Here is a 17,579-nt window from a genome sequence, read left to right as displayed (position 1 = left end):
CCAGATGTGGCGGAACCAGAGTTTTATAAAGTTGTGAAATAACCTCCTGACTTTGGAACTCAATGCCTCGACTAATAAAGCAAGCATTCCATAAGCCTTCTTAACCACCTTATTGATTTATGTGACTACTTTCAAAGAGCTATGAGCTTAGATTCCAAGATATGTCTGCTCAGAAACACTGTTAAGGATCTTGCTCTTAACAGTGTACTGTCTTCTTGCATTTGCCCTACCGAGGTGCAACACCTCACATTTATCTGGGTTAAACTCCATCTGCCATTCCTCAGCCCATATCTGCAACTGGTCTATATCATGCTGTACTTTTTGCCAGTTTTCTACACTATCCACAACTCTACCGATCTCAATATCATCAGCAAATTTATTAACCCACCCAACTACGTTTTCACCCAGGTCATTACAGACAGCCAAAGTCCCAGCACAGATCACTGTGGAACTCCACTAATTACAGACCTCCAGCTTGAATAACTCCCTTCAACCACTACCCTCTGTTTTCTATGCTCAAGCCAATCCTGAATCCAAACAACCAGTTTGCCACAGAACTCATACATCTTAATCTTCTGGATTAGCCTCCCATGAGGGACATTTGTCAAATGCCTTAGTAAAATCCACGTAGACAATATCCACTGCCCTAACCTCATCAATCTCTCTCATCTCCTTGTCAAAAACCTTAATTGAGTTGCTATGGCACGACCTGCCATGCACAAACCCATGCTGTCTCTCCCTAATTAGGATGAGGGTTTCCAAATGCTCATATACCCTATCCTTAAGAATTTTCCCCAGCAATCTCCCTACAACTGACATGAGACTCACTGATCTATAGTTCTCAGGATTTTCCCTTGTTCCTTTCTTAAATAGAGGTTGAACATTAGCCGCTCACCAACCCTCAGAACTTTGCGAGAGACTGCAGATTCAGCTAACTCCAACATGTGGTTAGAGAGGACACAAAGATACCAGTCAGGGCATTAAAATATACACACTTCAAATGATCAGACGCATCTTACCTGTTACTTTGATTTTGGCTTTCGATACTTTTCCTGACACTTACCTTCTGGTCCGCTTGTTCTCTTACTGACTTAGGGCTCCAGTTCCCAGCCCCCTGCAAAACTAGTTTAAACTCTCTCTAGAAGCATCAGCAAACCTTCCGGCCAGGATATTAGTTTCCCTCCAGTTCAGGTGTAGCCTGTCCCTCTTGTACAGATCACCTCTTCCCCAGAAAAGGTTCCAATGATCGAAGAACTTGAAACCCTGTCCCCTGCATCACCTCTGCAGGCACTCACTCCTACCTGCACTAGCTTGCAGCACAGGGAGAAATCCGGAGATTACAACCTTGGAGGTCCTTCTCCTCACCCTCTTTCCTAACTCTAAATACTCACTGCGTAGGGCCACTTCCCTTTTCTGCCTGTGTCATTGTTGCCAATATGCACCACAACCTCTGGCTACTCCCCCTCCCCCTTGAGAATATCCTGCAGCCCTTCCGAATGGTCATGGTGCTACATATAGGATTTTGCATGAGTTTATTACCCTGCATATTTTATTAGATGCTTACTTAAAGCCACATGAGTGGCTGCATTAGCAACCCCGCTGCTTCAGTCCTGCTTTCTCACTGATTTTTAATAAGTAATAATATGAATGATTTCTTTTTCTCTTTCAGCTGGATGAGGTTATCATTTCTGACTAATGTAAATGGAAAAATTCCAGTAAGGAGGTGAGAAGTGTTTAATAAATGTGTACTATTACTCTATCACATAAACAATATTTATGGTGTTTTGGAAGCAAGCACTGAAACAGTGCTAATTCAAGAATACAAAGAGAAAATAGATCAAGCGTGTGGGAAAATTGAATATCTGTGTTAAAATGGATAGGCCATTGCACATGTCATTTGTAAGTTTATTTTATTTTAAACAATTGTTTTACTTCATCCAAAATGACTTGAATTGTAGTTCAGCTATTTATTGTTTGGAAAGGCCTTGGAACATGTCTGTGGTAAGAGTCTGCAAGCCCGTGACGAGTAATGATCTTTGACTTTGGAGAAAGAGTCATGGAAAGCTTAGAAGCCCTATTTTCTTAATTTGTCAAGGGCTTCGGGAGATTTCAGCAGCAAACCTGAGGGAACAAGCAATCTGCTGTCGAGACAATTGGGTTGAGGCGTCAACAATTCTTTCCTCCTCCTTATCTGCTGCTTGACCCACTGAGTGTTCCTCCAGCGTGTGGTTTGTTGCTGTAGATTCCAGCGTCTTGCAGTCTCTTCTGTAACCTGGAGAAGCCCGGCAGAATCTCATCCACTTTTTTTTTTACAGTCCTGAATTGTATGTTTTATCAGGGATACAAATTCTGTGTTCAGGTCTGATGCAAAATAATGCAAAGTGTTGCATTTGTGGAGCACATTTCTCAGTCTCATGTTATCTTAATGTGCACATTACAAGAATATTATATTTACGAGGGGTGATTGCTAAGTTCGTGGCCTAAGGTAGAAGGAGATGAGTTATACAGCTCTCGTTACATGCACATGCAGGTCAACTCCTTGAGTGATTATGCAGAAAGCTTGAAGTTAATAACTCATCAGGGGTGATTTATAAGTTCGTAGCCTAAGAAGGAGATGAGTTATTAACTTCATACTTTCTGCGTAACCACTCAAAGAGTTGACCTGCATGTGCACATAATGAGAGCTGTATAATTCAGCTCCTTCTACCTTAGACCACGAGTTTATCAATCACCCCTGCTGTGGACACTTTCTGGAGGTCCAACATCCGTATCTTCCACAACCACTGGGCTAAGTGTGTGAATGTAGGAGGGAACTATGTTGAAAAATAAATGTGCTAGATTTTCTAAAATTGACTCCTTCTACCTTAGGCCACGAACTTATCAATCACCTCTCAAAGATATCCCCTCACTGCAGTTATGTGATAAAAAAACTGAACCATTATTAAACTAAGAGCAATGTAATAATGACCAGATAATTAATGTTTGTGATGCTGACTGAGGAAGGAATAACACGAAGGTTATCAGCGTAGGATGCCCATCGCGCTGTACTACAGTTATGCATTTTTGCAGAAAACATAGAACACTGGAAGAATTTAGTCTGTCGGGTAGGTTGACATTTAGGTTCAGGACACTGCATCAGATACAGATCAAGGTGTGGTATTCTTACTTTTTTGGATTATTCTTGGGGTAGCACTGGGGCCATAGAAATTAGAAACAAGAATGGGAGGATCATCTAGTAGAATTGTATCGTAATCCCTCCCCAAAGTCAGAAACTACATGAGGAGCAGGTGTGTTGAGAAGTTTAACATATAGTTGGCAAAAAAGGTTGTAATAGTGAGAGATTTTAATGTTCCTTTTATTGAATGGGCCATCCACAATGTTTAGGGCCTGCACAGGGTGGAATTTGTAAAATGTGCCCAGAGAAGTTTACTGTGTCAATACAGTGCCTATAAAAGGTATTCCCCCCCCCCCAGAAGTTTTCATGTTTTATTGTTTTACAACACTGAATCACAGTGGCTTTAATTTGGCTTTTTTTGACACTGATCAACAGAAGAAGACTCTTCTGTGTCAAAGTGAAAAACAGATCTCAACAAAGTAATCTAAATTAATTACAAATATAAAACAGAAAATAATTGATTCCATAAGTATTCACCCCCTTCAAGTCAATTTTTAGTAGATGCACCTTTGGCAGCAATTACTGTATTGGGTAGGTCTCTATCAGCTTTGCACATCTGGACACTGCAATTTTTCCCCTTTCTTCTTTACAAAACTGCTCAGGCTCTGTCAGATTGCATGGAGATTGTGAGTGAACAACCCTTTTCAGGTCCAGCCACAAATTCTCAATTGGATTAGGGTCTGGACTCTGATTTGGCCACTCTAGCTCATTAATTTTGTTGTTTTTAAGGCATTCCCGTGTAGCTTTGGCTTTATGCTTGGGGTAATTGCCTTGTTGGAAAACAGATCTTTTCCCAAGTCACAGTTCTCATGCAGACTGCATCAGATTTTTCTCCAGGAGTTCCCTATATTATGCTGCATTCATTTTACCCTCTATCTTCAAAGCCTTCCAGGGCTTGCTGCAGTGAAGCATCCCCACAGCATGAAGCAGCCACCACCATGCTTCACGGCAGGGATGGTGTGTTTTTGATGATGTATGGTGTTAGGTTTATGCCAAGCATGGCGTTTAGTGTAATGGCCAAATAGCTCAATTTTGCTTTCATCAGACCATAGAACCTTCTTCCAGCTGACTTCAGAGTCTCCCACATGCCTTCTGATAAACTCTAGCTGAGATTTCATTTGAGCTTTTTTTCAACAGTGGCTTTTCCTTTGTCTCTGTCCCATAAAGCTGCAACTGGTGAAACACCCAGGCAACAGTTGTTGTATGCACAGTCTCTCCCATCTCAGCCACTGAAGCCTGTAACTCCTCCAGAGTTGTCACAGGTTTCTTGGTGGCCTCCCTCTCTAGTCCCCTTCTTGCACGGTCACTCAGTCTTTGAGGACAGCCTGCTTTAGGCAGATTTACAGCTGTACCATATTTTTTCCATTTCTTGATGATTGACTTAACTGTACTCCAAGGAATATTCAGTGACTTGGAAATTTCCTTGTTTCCATCCCCTGACTTGTGCTTTTCAATAACCTTTTTGTGGAGTTGCTTGGAGTGTTCTTTTGTCTTTGTGGTGTACTTCTTACCGGGATACCCTCTCACCACAGATGGACCTTCCAGACACAGGTGTATTTTTACTACAATCAATTGAAACACTTTGATTGCACACAGGGCTCCAAAAACAGATCTCCATTTAACTAATTATGTGACTTCTAAAACCAATTGGCTGCACCAGTGATGATTTGTTGTGTCATATTGAAGGTGGGGGGGGGGTGATGTGAATACTTATGAAATCAATTATTTTGTGTTTTATATTTGTAATTAACTTAGATCACTTTGTAGAGATCTGTTTTCACTTTGATATGAGAGAGTCTTTTTCTGTTGATTAGTGTCAAAAAAGCCAAATTAAATCCACTGTGATTCAGTGTTGTAAAACATGAAAACTTCCAAGGGGGGGTGGGGTGAATACTTTTTATAGGCAGTGTATATAGAAGGCTATACACGGGAGAGTGCAGTACCTACTTTTGGGGAATGAAGCACGAGAGGTAACTGAAATGGCAGTTGGGGATCATTGTGGCTCTAGAATACAGAACAGTATAGAACAATACAGATTCTACAACCCACAGTGTTGTGCCAGTGCTTTAACTTACATCATTTGACCTATCACTCTGGTTCCCTCCTCCTCCTCCTGCCAACTTAGTTTAAACCCTCCCAACAGCTCTCGCAAGCTTAGCCTTCAAGGTCGTTGGGGTAACCTGAACCCTTTCTGTAGGTCATACCTTGCCCAGAAGAGATCCCAATGATACTCGGGTCTGAAACCCTGAACTCTACACCAGTTCCTTAACCACACATTCATCTGCAATATCATCCTATTCTTACCCTCACTGGCGTGTGGCATAGGCGGCAATCCAGAGATTAATACCTTTGAGGCCCTGCTTTTTAGTTTGCTTCCTAGTTTCCTACATTCACTGTTCAGAACCTCATCCCTTTTCCTAGCTATATCACTGGTACTAATATGTACATTGACATCTGGCTGCTCACCCTACCCCTTAAGAATGGTGTGAACCCAATTTGAGACATCCCTGACCCTAGCACCTTGGAGGCAACATACCATCTGTGAGTCTCATTTGCATTCACATGTTCTCCTAACCTATTCCGCTAACTTTTGAATTCACTATCGCCACTACTTTCCTCTTCTCCCTGCTTCCCTTCTGAGTTATAGAGCCTGACTCGGTGCCGTTGACCTCATTCCTGTGACTTTCCCTTGGTAACTTCCCACCCTCCCTCACACAACAGTATCAAAGTGAGTATACTTGTTATTGAGGGAAATAGCCACTGGGGTACTCTGCACCTTCTACCTGTGCCCTTTCCCTCTCCAGACAGAATCCCAGCTACCTGCCTCCTGCAACCTAAGTGTGACTGCTTCCCTGTAGCTTTGATATGTCAACTCCTCATTCTCCTGAATGAGCCATAGGTCATCCAGTTCCTAACAGTCACACAGTCTGTAAGGAGCTGCAGCCATTTGCAGTTTTTGCAGATGTAGCTATTAGGGACACTGAAGGTCTTCTAGACTTCCCATATCTTGCAAGGGGAGCAAACTACAGTCCTGGGATCTATTAGCACTGCGCTACCTGGACAATAATAAAGAAAGGAAGAAAGAGAAGCTTGACAGAAACCTAAACCTAGCCTCTGCCTCTTCTAACTGAAACCTCTTGAGCCAAAGCCTCAGCTCCCTGCTCTAACCCATTGACCATTTACTCTATTGATGTTCTTCTTAAACCGAAATTCATGTTAATGTCACTTGTCGATTGCCAAATTGCCTGATTAGTTTAAAACTTGACCAGTCAGAAATGTGAACCAAGGATTGGCAAATGGATTTCAGTACTGATAACTGTGAGGTGATGTGTGACCCTATTATAGGAATGATGTGATTAAAGTGGAAAGAGTGCAGGAAAAAGATGCAAATATGTTGGCAGAATTAGAGAGCCCGAGCTTTAGGGAAACTTTGGCCAAGCTAGATCATTATTCCTTGGAACATAGGAGAATGAGTGGGAAGGTTACACTAATGTTTAAAATAGTCTTTGCTCCAGAGTAGAGGAGTCCAAAACTAGGGGTCAGAAATTTAGAGTGAGAGGGGGAAAGATTTAAAAGAGACCTAAGGAGCAGCTTTTTCACACAGAGGATGGAACAGGCCACTGGAGGAAATGGTTGAGGCAGTTACAAAAGTATTCTTTCGGAAACACTTCGTTAAGTACATGGAGGTGCTGGGCTTAGTGGGATATGGGCTGAAAGCAGGAAATTGGGACTAGCTGGATGGGCACTGTGGTCGGCATGGACTTGTTGGGCTGAAGAGCCTTTGTTTGCAGTATTGTTCTATGACTGATTCAGTTTATTCAGGACTTTCCAATTCAGAAACCAGAATGGTGCCAGTTAAGTTATGCTGATACTTAATATGGCATCATGTTCAAAATTGGCTAATTTAATATCTTTTTAACACTTCAATCAAAATCTGTAGGAATATTTTGCTGGCAAAATTCTGTAGACCGTTGTTACCCTCACTGACAGAAAACCCGACTAATCAAGGCTTCCCATTTTTAAAACCCCTGAAACTCATAGCACATTTAGTATTAGCAATGGGCAACTTTCTAGATGTGTAAATTTTTACTGATAATTATTCAGGAACACTCGAGCAAATGACAGTAGATGTCAGCAATTTTGTTATTCTTGGGGATAAGAGTTGCTTAACAATGAATAGGGTAGATAAAAGCTATCATGTTAAACAGAAGTGGTGGTTACTGCTATCCTTTGTTGTCAGATGATGTACTTCACTAACCAAGCAGATTAATTTGCACAGTGGTTGAGAAACTAGACACTATAGAACCTGGATTATTGATGTAGATGCATAAGTACAAGGGATTAATGTAGATGAATGACCAATTCCACTATAATTAACTTAAGTTTAAGTAATGAAATGAATCAGGAATTATAAAATTAGATCAGTAATAGTTAACCACATAGCTATTTGTTTTTTTGCAAAAACCTGTCTGATTCACTGATGCTCTTCAAGAGAAGAAATGTGTCATCCTATCTGGCTTGGCTTTTATGTGTTTCCGTACTTACTTATGTGTTTGACTCTTATCTGTCCTCTGAAGTACCTAAAGGATATTTATAGATGGATGTTAAATGCCCCCCCATGCCAGCAATGTCTACATCTCACAAAGTAGACTTTATTGGCTAGATTATGCTGGCTGTCAAATCACTTGTATCATATTGACAAATATTTAAGCCAAAATGGCAGGCTGACACTAATTTTAACTCACTTATTAATGGATGCGCTTAGGAACTGCTCCCTTATCAATTCCAAGTGGCTTTTAAGTTTAGATGTAGCAACCAGAAGACACAATGTAAAGTGCATAATATGAGGGCAAATTACCTTTTGCATCATAAGCCTGATTTACAGTCACAGAAATTTGTAAAGCTGAAAGATACACAATACAAATAGGCCATAAATACATGTGGGCACGGCTTGCAATGAACTCAATTTCAAGAGAAGAAGATATTTCTTGGTGCCAGACTTTGGGGTTCCATGGCTCAATGTTGTGGTTAAAGTAGATGTATGGGACAAGTTTTTTTAAAGAGTGGCAGGTGTCTGGAACACACTGCCGGGGAAGTGTTAGAAACAGGTACGATAGTGGTGTTTAGGAGGCATTTAGATAGACACTTGAATGTGCAGAGAATAGAAGGATATGGATCACGTGTAGGCAGAAATGGTTTTATTAAATTCGGTGGTATGTTCAGCACAGATTTGGGCCAAAAGGCTTGTTCCTGTGCTGTACTCTTCTATGTTCTATGTAAGTCATTATGACAGTGTCGATAAAATTGGAACAATCAAAATTAAGTTAGTGTGAGGAAGTTATCCTAAAATTCCAAAGTGTTTAAATCCCTGAGTATTTGATTGTTTTATTTCCCAGTATTACCAGAACTTTTGCATCAGGCAAGACAGAGAAGGTGATATTTCAAGTATTGAAAGAACTTGGTCTTCCCAGTGGCAAGGTAAGAATTTGAATTCTTGAAATGCCTTTGGCCTTTCAAATTTAATGAAATAGTATGAAAAAATAATTAGTTAGAATAGCCAGTAGGTTGGCACTGTCATCTGCTTCAATCCTTCTCTCATTTCCTTTAATCTTCTCAGATCTACGATATCTAGGTATATACCTACACTTCTATTCTCTTGTACTTTCTCAGTGCTCAACCATTCATAACAATAGCTTCAGCTGCCAAGGTCCTGAACTTATGAATTACCTCCAAGAAGTTCTTTCATCCAAGATAAACGTAAAGATTGATTCAAGTGCTTGGCCATCAGTGTTAATGAACCAGATCATACTGATTTGAGTCACTGACCGCACTTCCTGTCTGAACTTTTACCAAGTCACACATTGTACAGAAATGATCAAGCTCTTTAAAATACTAAAAGAGATTCAAATAATTAAAACAAAATAATTTTCAAAATTAATTAATAAATGATAAATTTATTTAAAATACCTTAAAGTAGTCGAGATTAATTTTAAAACTGAGTACAATAATTCTTTTTGAGCGCTTTACCATCAAGGGTGGCAACCCCATGAATGAGGTCTCATTACATACACCAGCCATTCATGGCGGAAAGTTTGGGATGTTTACCTTGTGCATATGGCTCCATAATTCAGGATGTTTTTGCTCGACCTTTGCTAAATGCTGATTCCACCTTTCAGACGGGAGATCAGGTGCACCATCTGTAGATTTTGAATGGTTCTGAATCAGTCAGGCAGCAAAACAGAGAAAAAGTGGGTTCTGCCCAGTTCTCTAAAGCAGAAAGACATTAGTCGTGTGTAGTCAGAGGCGAATATAGGATAACGCAACAAATTATTATTTTATGCAGGTGTGCAGATCATCAGGTGGAGCTAGGCAATTAACTGTCACTTGCTCTGTGCTTCACTTAGTAATAATACAGCTAACTGATTAAATCCAAGTCCAGGCACAATGAGCAGTGAATGAAGAAACACAGATCTGTAGTTCGGTTTGCAAGCAGTTCCCTGACTAATCATCCCAGTGTCCTCCAGTTCCCGTGGCCATAAGTCACTGACAAAATGGAGTGATAGAGAACCCTGTTAAAATTTCTCTGACAGCTGCATTGTAACTCCATGTCCTTATCACTTCCTCCCTGTGTAACCATCTCCAAAGCTGCAATCTTCCTTTCCCTCACTGTTGGACGCTGCTCGTTCAAATCCTACCCCCCCCCCCCCCACTCCAACCCCAACCAACACTTCCCTTCCACTAATCCCTTCCCATTTTATGCTCTGGAAGTCTTATCTCTTGCCTCTGTATTTTACAACTTCGAAACTGATCCCTTTTACAATGTTTTGTGTCATTCTTTCAATTATGACTTTTAAATATGTTTCTCTAAAACTCTAGAATTTTATATTTTATGCCTGCTTTGAAGTCACAGAGTAAATGCAAATTATTATTATTTGTAGAATCAAGCTGAATAGGAAAAATAATGAGCTGCATTGATAATATTCAGCAAAGGTGGCATTCATTTCTGACATCAGCACGCTTTTTTGGATTGAAGGTTTAAATCCAAAGGTGCAGAGCTCAACCAATAAAAGACAAGTATACATTCTATATTCTGGGTTAATATCCTATGCAGTATGTTCAAAGTTCATAGTAAAGTTTATTGTCAAAATGCATGTATGTTACCATATACAACCCTGAGATTCTTTTTTACTGGTATACACAGTAGATCCAAGAAACTCAATAGAATCAATGAAAGATAGCAACCAACATGGCAGACAAACAACCAAAGTGCAAAGGACAATGAGCTGTGAAAATACAAAAGGAAAAAAAATTAAAAAGCAATAAGTATCAAGAACATGAGAATGAAGAGTCCTTGAAAGTGAGTCGATAGGTTGTGGGAACAGTTCTGATGGAACTGTTCAGATCACTCAGATGGAATGATCTGTAGCTCAGTAGCAGTTTTCTCACATTTGTGCACTGCAGGTTTGGTTTCCAGCCTAAATACAAGCAGTCATGGTGAATAACTAGGAAAACCCTGGCAAGTTAATAGATCACATGCATAAACTCATATGAATTCAGAGCAAGGGGGCCTACTCTTAGTCCTAATCCATGTGTGTGTAAGTATGTTGCCAATTAAGTCTGCCTTTTCAGAAGATCAGGGCTGATCTCTTTGCAACCAAAGCAACAAATTTCCAAATAAGAACAGCACTTGCTGGAAATACTCAGCAGGTAAGGCCACATCTGTGGGAAGCAAAACACCGAGAGCGAGACAAGAGGCCAACGTTTGGCCATTGCTGGAGCAGACTTGGAGCCGACTCAAAATGGCAGATCCAAAGTGAGCTGAGATGAGGCAGAGTCGAGGTGGCAGGGCCCGATCCCAAGAGCAAAGAATGAGCCATTGTTTGACTGATTTATGCACCAGGCTATATTGGAAAGTGCAGATACAGGACGAATCAAGGCAGTGGGCCCCAGGCCCAAGAGCTATCGAAGTGGCAGGGATGGGTCCGAGAGCGAGAAATGAGCCAGGCAGTGGGCCAAATTGAAAAGGTCAGGGTGTTGGGGCCAGAGGCGAGGGACGGGCCAATGTTCAACTTGCTGTTAAGCGAGATTTACTTGTCTCTACTCTGAACGGAAGCTGCGATTTGCAACCAACAGGCTTTTGGACTGCCTGCAGTGATGACTAGCTTCATGGCTGTGAACTCACTTTTCTAAACTTTAGTTCTGAATGCTATTTGTTTGCATGATTTGTTCTTTTTTTTACACATTGGGTGTTTGACCATCTGTTTTTGAATGGGTTCTATTAGGTTTCTTTGTTTTATGGCTGCCTGTAAGGAGATGATATACAGGGTTGTATATAGTATACATACTTTGACCTTTACCTTAAAAATATAGAAATTTATCTTTCATTATCTTTTGTAGTAGTGAGCTCAATGGCTTGTCACCGTCAGAAAAGATTTCACCTTATTCTGCTTTAATTGGGTGATCTCTTATTTTTAAGCTGTGATTGCCAATTGGAGACTTTCCACTAAAAGAAACATCTTCTCCACATTCACCTTAGAATTTCATGTTTCGGTTAGGTCTTCTCTCTATACAGGCCCAGCATATCTAACTCTTTCTGATAAGACAACCTGACAACTCCAGCAGTTAGTCTAACAAACCTTCTCTGAATTCTTTCCAATAGTATGGCACTTGTCTTTAAGCAAGGCAGCCAAAACTGAATGCAGGTCTCCAATTGTCATCTCACCAGTGCTCTTTCTAACTGAATCATTGCCTCACTATCCTTGTATTCAATTCCCAGAGCAATAAACAATACCTTTCTGATACTAATTTCTCATTCCCTATGCAATTCAAGCCTTTTATAATTGAAACAAGTGGGGATCCAGATCTCACTGCAATCTCATGAATAATTTTAATTCAGATCATGATACTGTTTTTATTGTATGTTAGTAAGAAAATATATAAGATGTCAGTTTTATATTGATTTTACCTAAGCATGTTATGAATAATTGTAATAAACTAATAAATTATCAATTAAATGCTAAGGACACTCTCTCACTCTTACAGAATGACGAAATTGAACCTGCTGTTTTCACCTTTGATAAGTTTTATGCACTAACTCAAAAGATATGTCCTCGCACTGACATTGAAGAGCTGTACAAGAAACTGTAAGTTTGAAACTGTTAAGAATGAGCAGTAATTAGCAGCTAGCTGAAGCTATAGGCAGATCGTTAATGCAGAAGTAGAAATAAAGAGCAGCATTTATGGAAGTCCAGAATTCACTGGAGTTGCAAATCTGTCTTTGGTCACTGCTGCTGAATGAGCACTTGTAAGAGCATTGGCTACCTGCTGCATTTGCATCTGCAAGTTTGATTACTCTGCAGATGTTTAGCATCAGCAACTAAAGGCAAATTTCTCCCCATCGCTTTTCATGGCAGAGTGCAGCATTTAGTTTCTAATGTTTATCTAATTTATGCTGTTTGTGAAATATCCCTTCACTAAAATGAGAATGACATATGACATTGTTGACTCAATTATTCCCTTTGTAACAGTACTTGTGATACTAAAGCACTAGTGTAATTGAAAATGTAACCACCATTCATATAATTTAACTTTAATAATCAGTGTAGTGTGGAGAGCACCTGGAATATTTTTTGCAGCTCCTGAATTAAATTTTTTTTATCTAACCCATCCATTCAGGTAAAACGTTAACTTAATTCATTTGGTAAATACTTGCAACATCTCAGAATGGTCCTATATCAAAAAGTAAATGTAAACTGGTAAGAGAAAGGATGTAGACACTTTTATTGGAAGTTATATAAAAAGATCCTCAAAATAATAAAGAAATCCACATTATGCCAGCTGAAAGGCACATCAAAAGCGTGTTTTCGGAAACCCTTCGTATTCCTCACCAAAGGGAACAGAACTAAATGTCTTATATCTCTATTGAGAACAGAAGGGACAAGGGTAATCATATGAAAGAGGGACAAGATCTTCAGAGGCAGCTGTAACTACTCACAATCTATCAACCCTGACCTGCTGGTGATACAGGGGAATTCCTTTTTGACTTGGCTTTTGACGTTGTCCTCTGCAGTGTTAGTCCTTTTCACAGTTTTCTGCTTCCAACATCAGCTGTCTTTTCTGGACATGACATAGCTTCATTCATCTTCGTTACTGATTTCTCCAAGTGTTAGTTCTGTTGATGGGAGGTTGTTTTCACTGGGTCTGGTTTCCAATAATAGTCCTCTTGGGAGTGATGGGTGCCTGAAATGCATTGCCAGGAAAGTTAGTGGAAGTAGCTACGATAGCAACATTTAACCAGCATTTAGACAGACACTTGAGGAGGCAGGGAATGGTGGGATATAGACTATGTGCAGACAGAGGTGCAGTTTACACAGACATTATGGTCTATGTTTTAAGTTCAACGAGAGAAGGTCATAATTAAAGTGACAGGAAAATGGAGACTCAGGCTTACCAATGCATATTGTGTGGTGGTGTTCTGCAACGTGGCTGCGGCCTTCCTTTTAATTTTGCTCATTAAGTGGAGACCAGATCATGAACACTGAATGTAATGCACGAAATTGGGTGAAGTTCAAGTGAATTGCCACTTCACCTGGAAGGACTTAATTACTTGTTCAACACCAAGTCCATCATCAGATACGAGGATAGGGTGGAAAAAAATAGTTGAAGTGAAGGATTAGGTACAAATCTTTCATCGTGAGTGAGTGAGAAAGCCTGAACGTTTTTACTAGTTTCCATCTCTATGGGTGTGCTTGACCTGAGAGATGTTTTCTCCATTTTCTGTTTTCTATTAGCTGCTGTAACAATTGTGATCTTACCTGAATGGCAGATTAGTTAAAAAGACATTTAAGTTTATTCCAGTATCTCCTCCTTAACCCTGAAATTGAAACTATGTAATAGTTAATTTGTTATTTTAGTCATTTTATTACGAGAGTAAAACCTTCTAACATTCTTTTGTTATTTGTGTTAAACTTGTTTTCATTTCTATCTACTCACTGTCCCTGTATCATGTACATAAAGCCAATTTAATGGAGTGTGCTGGTTAGTTACCAAATTTTATTGTTCATACTAATTCTCTCCATTATATTTGGATAGATGTATGTTCATTTGAGAACTTCAGCTGTCATGAAAGGGGGCTAGGGGTTATAAAGTAGCCAGGAAATGAGGGGCTGACATTGGATTGGGTCCCAAAATCTTTATTGAACTCTCTCAACTAGAATAAAGACTTTCTTTGGTACTGTTCTATTCTAAGCTCAGATTAAGTTATCAAGAAATGTAAATATAGTATTAGGTCAGACTTCCAGATTGTGAATTTCTTTTTTCCTGAAATTGAACCCAAATGACCATGAGTAGATACCTTGATTTGCAGCATTAAAATTATTGAAGTAGCTGAAAAGGGATAGTTCCTTTCTGGAAGAAAATATATATCTGATATTCTACTTAGGATATCTCCAAAGGAGGAATGCATGAAGTAAATGGTTTGCTGATAGTTTTTGACAATCTTGTGAAATGAGTAATACAATAAATACATTCAGATTTTTAAAATTATTGTTACTTTATTCTCAGTGTATAGCAATCCTAAACAAAGATAATACTTTACAATGATTTCTAGAGTGCACTAAAGTTAAGCTTGTACTGTTTCTGATCACTTCTCTTACATTAGATTAGGTTTAATGGAAGCTATTTGCAACCACAAATAAATTGCAGTATTCTTAGGTTTTTGTTTAGAAAAATTAGTTATGCAAAAATATGCCAACAATTTATATTTCTACTGAATTCCTTTTCAGCAATGGAGACAAATCTGATTACTTAACCGTAGACCAATTAGTCAGCTTTCTGAATGAAGTAAGCTTCTTTCATTCATTAACTGTGTCATGCTTCTGCTTGCAATAGTTTGCTCTACTCAGGGCTTCCTGATGAGTGTAATGCATGGATTGTGCCTTTGTTTGTTTGCTATCAATGAAGTAACAATAATGACAGCCAAGTGCATAAAATTAAACACCATTTCATGCACGACTGAATTTGCTTCTGCTTTGCAAGTATTGCATGCTGCTTTTATGTTTACTCTGTGGATACTGAATCTGTTGGAAATTTGGAAATGTATGTCTTTTTATACATTAGTGAAGTTCCTTGGGTTACTATTGTGAATGTTGTTTTCAGCTAAGTTCTTAAAAATAATTTGTGATCTTAATTCTGCTGCTCTAATACTATAGAGTAGTAAACTCACATAAAAAAATGCAGAATCCATTTATGCTGAAATCTCCTATCTAGATATTACAGACAATAGGTGCAGGAGTAGGTCATTCAGCCCTTTGAGCCAGCACTGCCATTCACTGTGATCATGGCTGATCATCCACAATCAGTACCCTTTTCCTGCCTTCTCCCCATATCCCTTCACTCCACTATATTTAAAAGCTCTATCTAACTCTTTCTTGAAAGAATCCAGAGAATTGGCCTCCACTGCCTTCTGAGGCAGAGCATTCCACAGAACCACAACCCTCTGTGTGAAGAAATTTTTCTTCAACTCCATTCTAAATTGTCTACCCCTTATTCTTAAACTGAGACCTCTGGTTCTGGACTCCCCCAACACCAGGAACATGTTTCCTGCCTCTAGTGTGTCCAATCCCTTAATAATCTTATATGTTTCAATCAGATCCCCTCTCATCCTGACGAAGGGTCTCGGCCTGAAACGTCGACTGTACCTCTTCCTAGAGATGCTGCCTGGCCTGCTGTGTTCACCAGCAACTTTGATGTGTGTTGCTTGAATTTCCAGCATCTGCAGAATTCCTGTTGTTTCCCTTCTCATCCTTCTAAATTCCAGTGTATACAACCCCAGTCGTTCCAATCTTTCAACATATGACAGTCCTGCCATCCCGGGTATTAACTTCGTGAACCTACGCTGCACTCCCTCAATAGCTAGAATGTCCTTCCTCAAATTTACAATATGAACTTACAATTCATATTGTAAATGAATTACTGCCTCTCCTTTAGCAGCAGAATGAGAAGAATTGTAATCCTATCTGTTTGAAGTATTCGTATATGAATATTGAATAAATCTATGTGCAATTCTTCTGGCTTTCTGTGTGCTCAGGTATTCCGTGTTTACTGTAAATGACTTACCTCCTCTACCAGAGAAAAAAATACATTAAAGAAAGATGCCAAATGTTTGTGCTTTACAATCCCACTTCATCATGTCGTGGACTGTAGATCTAAACCAGCATGAAAAATTTTAAAATAATGTATTTTTTTACATCCACTTTTATTTTATTCAGATCTTATTTTAAAAAACTGTATAGTCATGAAACGCTACCTTCTGCTGCATTGTGCGCAGTACTTTGGTCAAGTGAACTGAAAAATGGTCATTCATATCCTGCATTATCCATGTTTATCTTTGAGGATAGTTTGAGGTGTTTATATTTTGTGAAAAGTCATCTGGTCTTGTGTGATACAGTGCTATCTACAGTTGATTCCAGTTAATCGGGCCTTTGGTTAATTGTGACAGCTACTTATTGGGCCAATTCTTAAAGAACAAAAGCTAATCAAGAAAATAGCTGGCATTCCCTTCACTTATTTGGGACAATATGCTCCTTAATTGGGCAGGATACTGTTGCCGAAGTTTCTAACTAATGTCAGTGTTTGCATTTGTGTTGCCATTAGACACTACATCGTACTTAGAGCAAACAGTTTTTCAGTAGTGTCAGTTGTGTATGTTTGTGTTCTAAAAACAATGATAGTTGCCAAAAAATCAGCAGCAAGACAATTCAGAACTGTTTTGCTCACTGTGGTTTCAAGCATTCAAGCTTGGAGATGCCAGTTTTGGTGATGCCGAGAGTGAAAATGAAACAATTTCTCTACTTCAACAAGTTAGGAACTGTGAAGAATTTGAAGATGTTGGCAATCATCTTGAATGTTACAATGAAAATGAAGATTTGGAGGATGCATTTTTTGAAAGAATTGTATGAAGTAGTCCATTACTTACACTAGGTGTCTGCACTGATTTTGTTTATTTACAGTTAATCAAAAGAACACAGCAGTATACACTGGATTAATTTCTCCAATAACTATTCTGAATTAATATAATTTTATAGTATTGTGGTAGTATTGACAGTGTTCTAATTTTTGTCAGTTTTTCATTCAAATACATAATTCGTTACTTAGTTAAATAGTTTTTAATGATTTCCATGAAACTTTGGCTAATTGGGGCAGCCACTTACTTGAGCTAAAATATACTGGTCCTGACTCACTTGGCCGAAATCCACTGTATAGGTTTCAGAATTTAGACCTCATAAGTAAATAGAATTGATCTGTGATTTTAATTGTAATGATGTTTTCTTTTAAGTTTGGGAAATATATCATGTATGTTTATTTAAGTACTTAAAATATGTTGCTGGAAGGATATTTTCCCAAG

The 17,579-nt window shown here is 39.1% G+C and overlaps 1 protein-coding gene across 14 annotated transcripts in view; it reads left to right on the top strand.

The window, feature by feature from the left end:
• Window positions 1–17,579, top strand: part of plcb4a (phospholipase C, beta 4a) — a 568,665-nt gene that overhangs the window by 358,794 nt on the left and 192,292 nt on the right. For all 14 annotated transcript variants that reach the window (XM_072265513.1, XM_072265516.1, XM_072265515.1 and 11 more), the window contains 4 exons: window positions 1,670–1,723; window positions 8,572–8,653; window positions 12,218–12,318; window positions 14,959–15,016. In XM_072265513.1, coding sequence (XP_072121614.1) covers window positions 1,670–1,723; window positions 8,572–8,653; window positions 12,218–12,318; window positions 14,959–15,016 — 295 coding nt within the window. The remainder of the gene's footprint in view (window positions 1–1,669; window positions 1,724–8,571; window positions 8,654–12,217; window positions 12,319–14,958; window positions 15,017–17,579) is intronic.

Source organism: Mobula birostris, chromosome 8, assembly GCF_030028105.1.
Source record: "Mobula birostris isolate sMobBir1 chromosome 8, sMobBir1.hap1, whole genome shotgun sequence".
NCBI classification, from domain to species: Eukaryota; Metazoa; Chordata; class Chondrichthyes; order Myliobatiformes; family Myliobatidae; genus Mobula; species Mobula birostris.
This window is presented reverse-complemented; position numbering and strand designations above follow the sequence as displayed.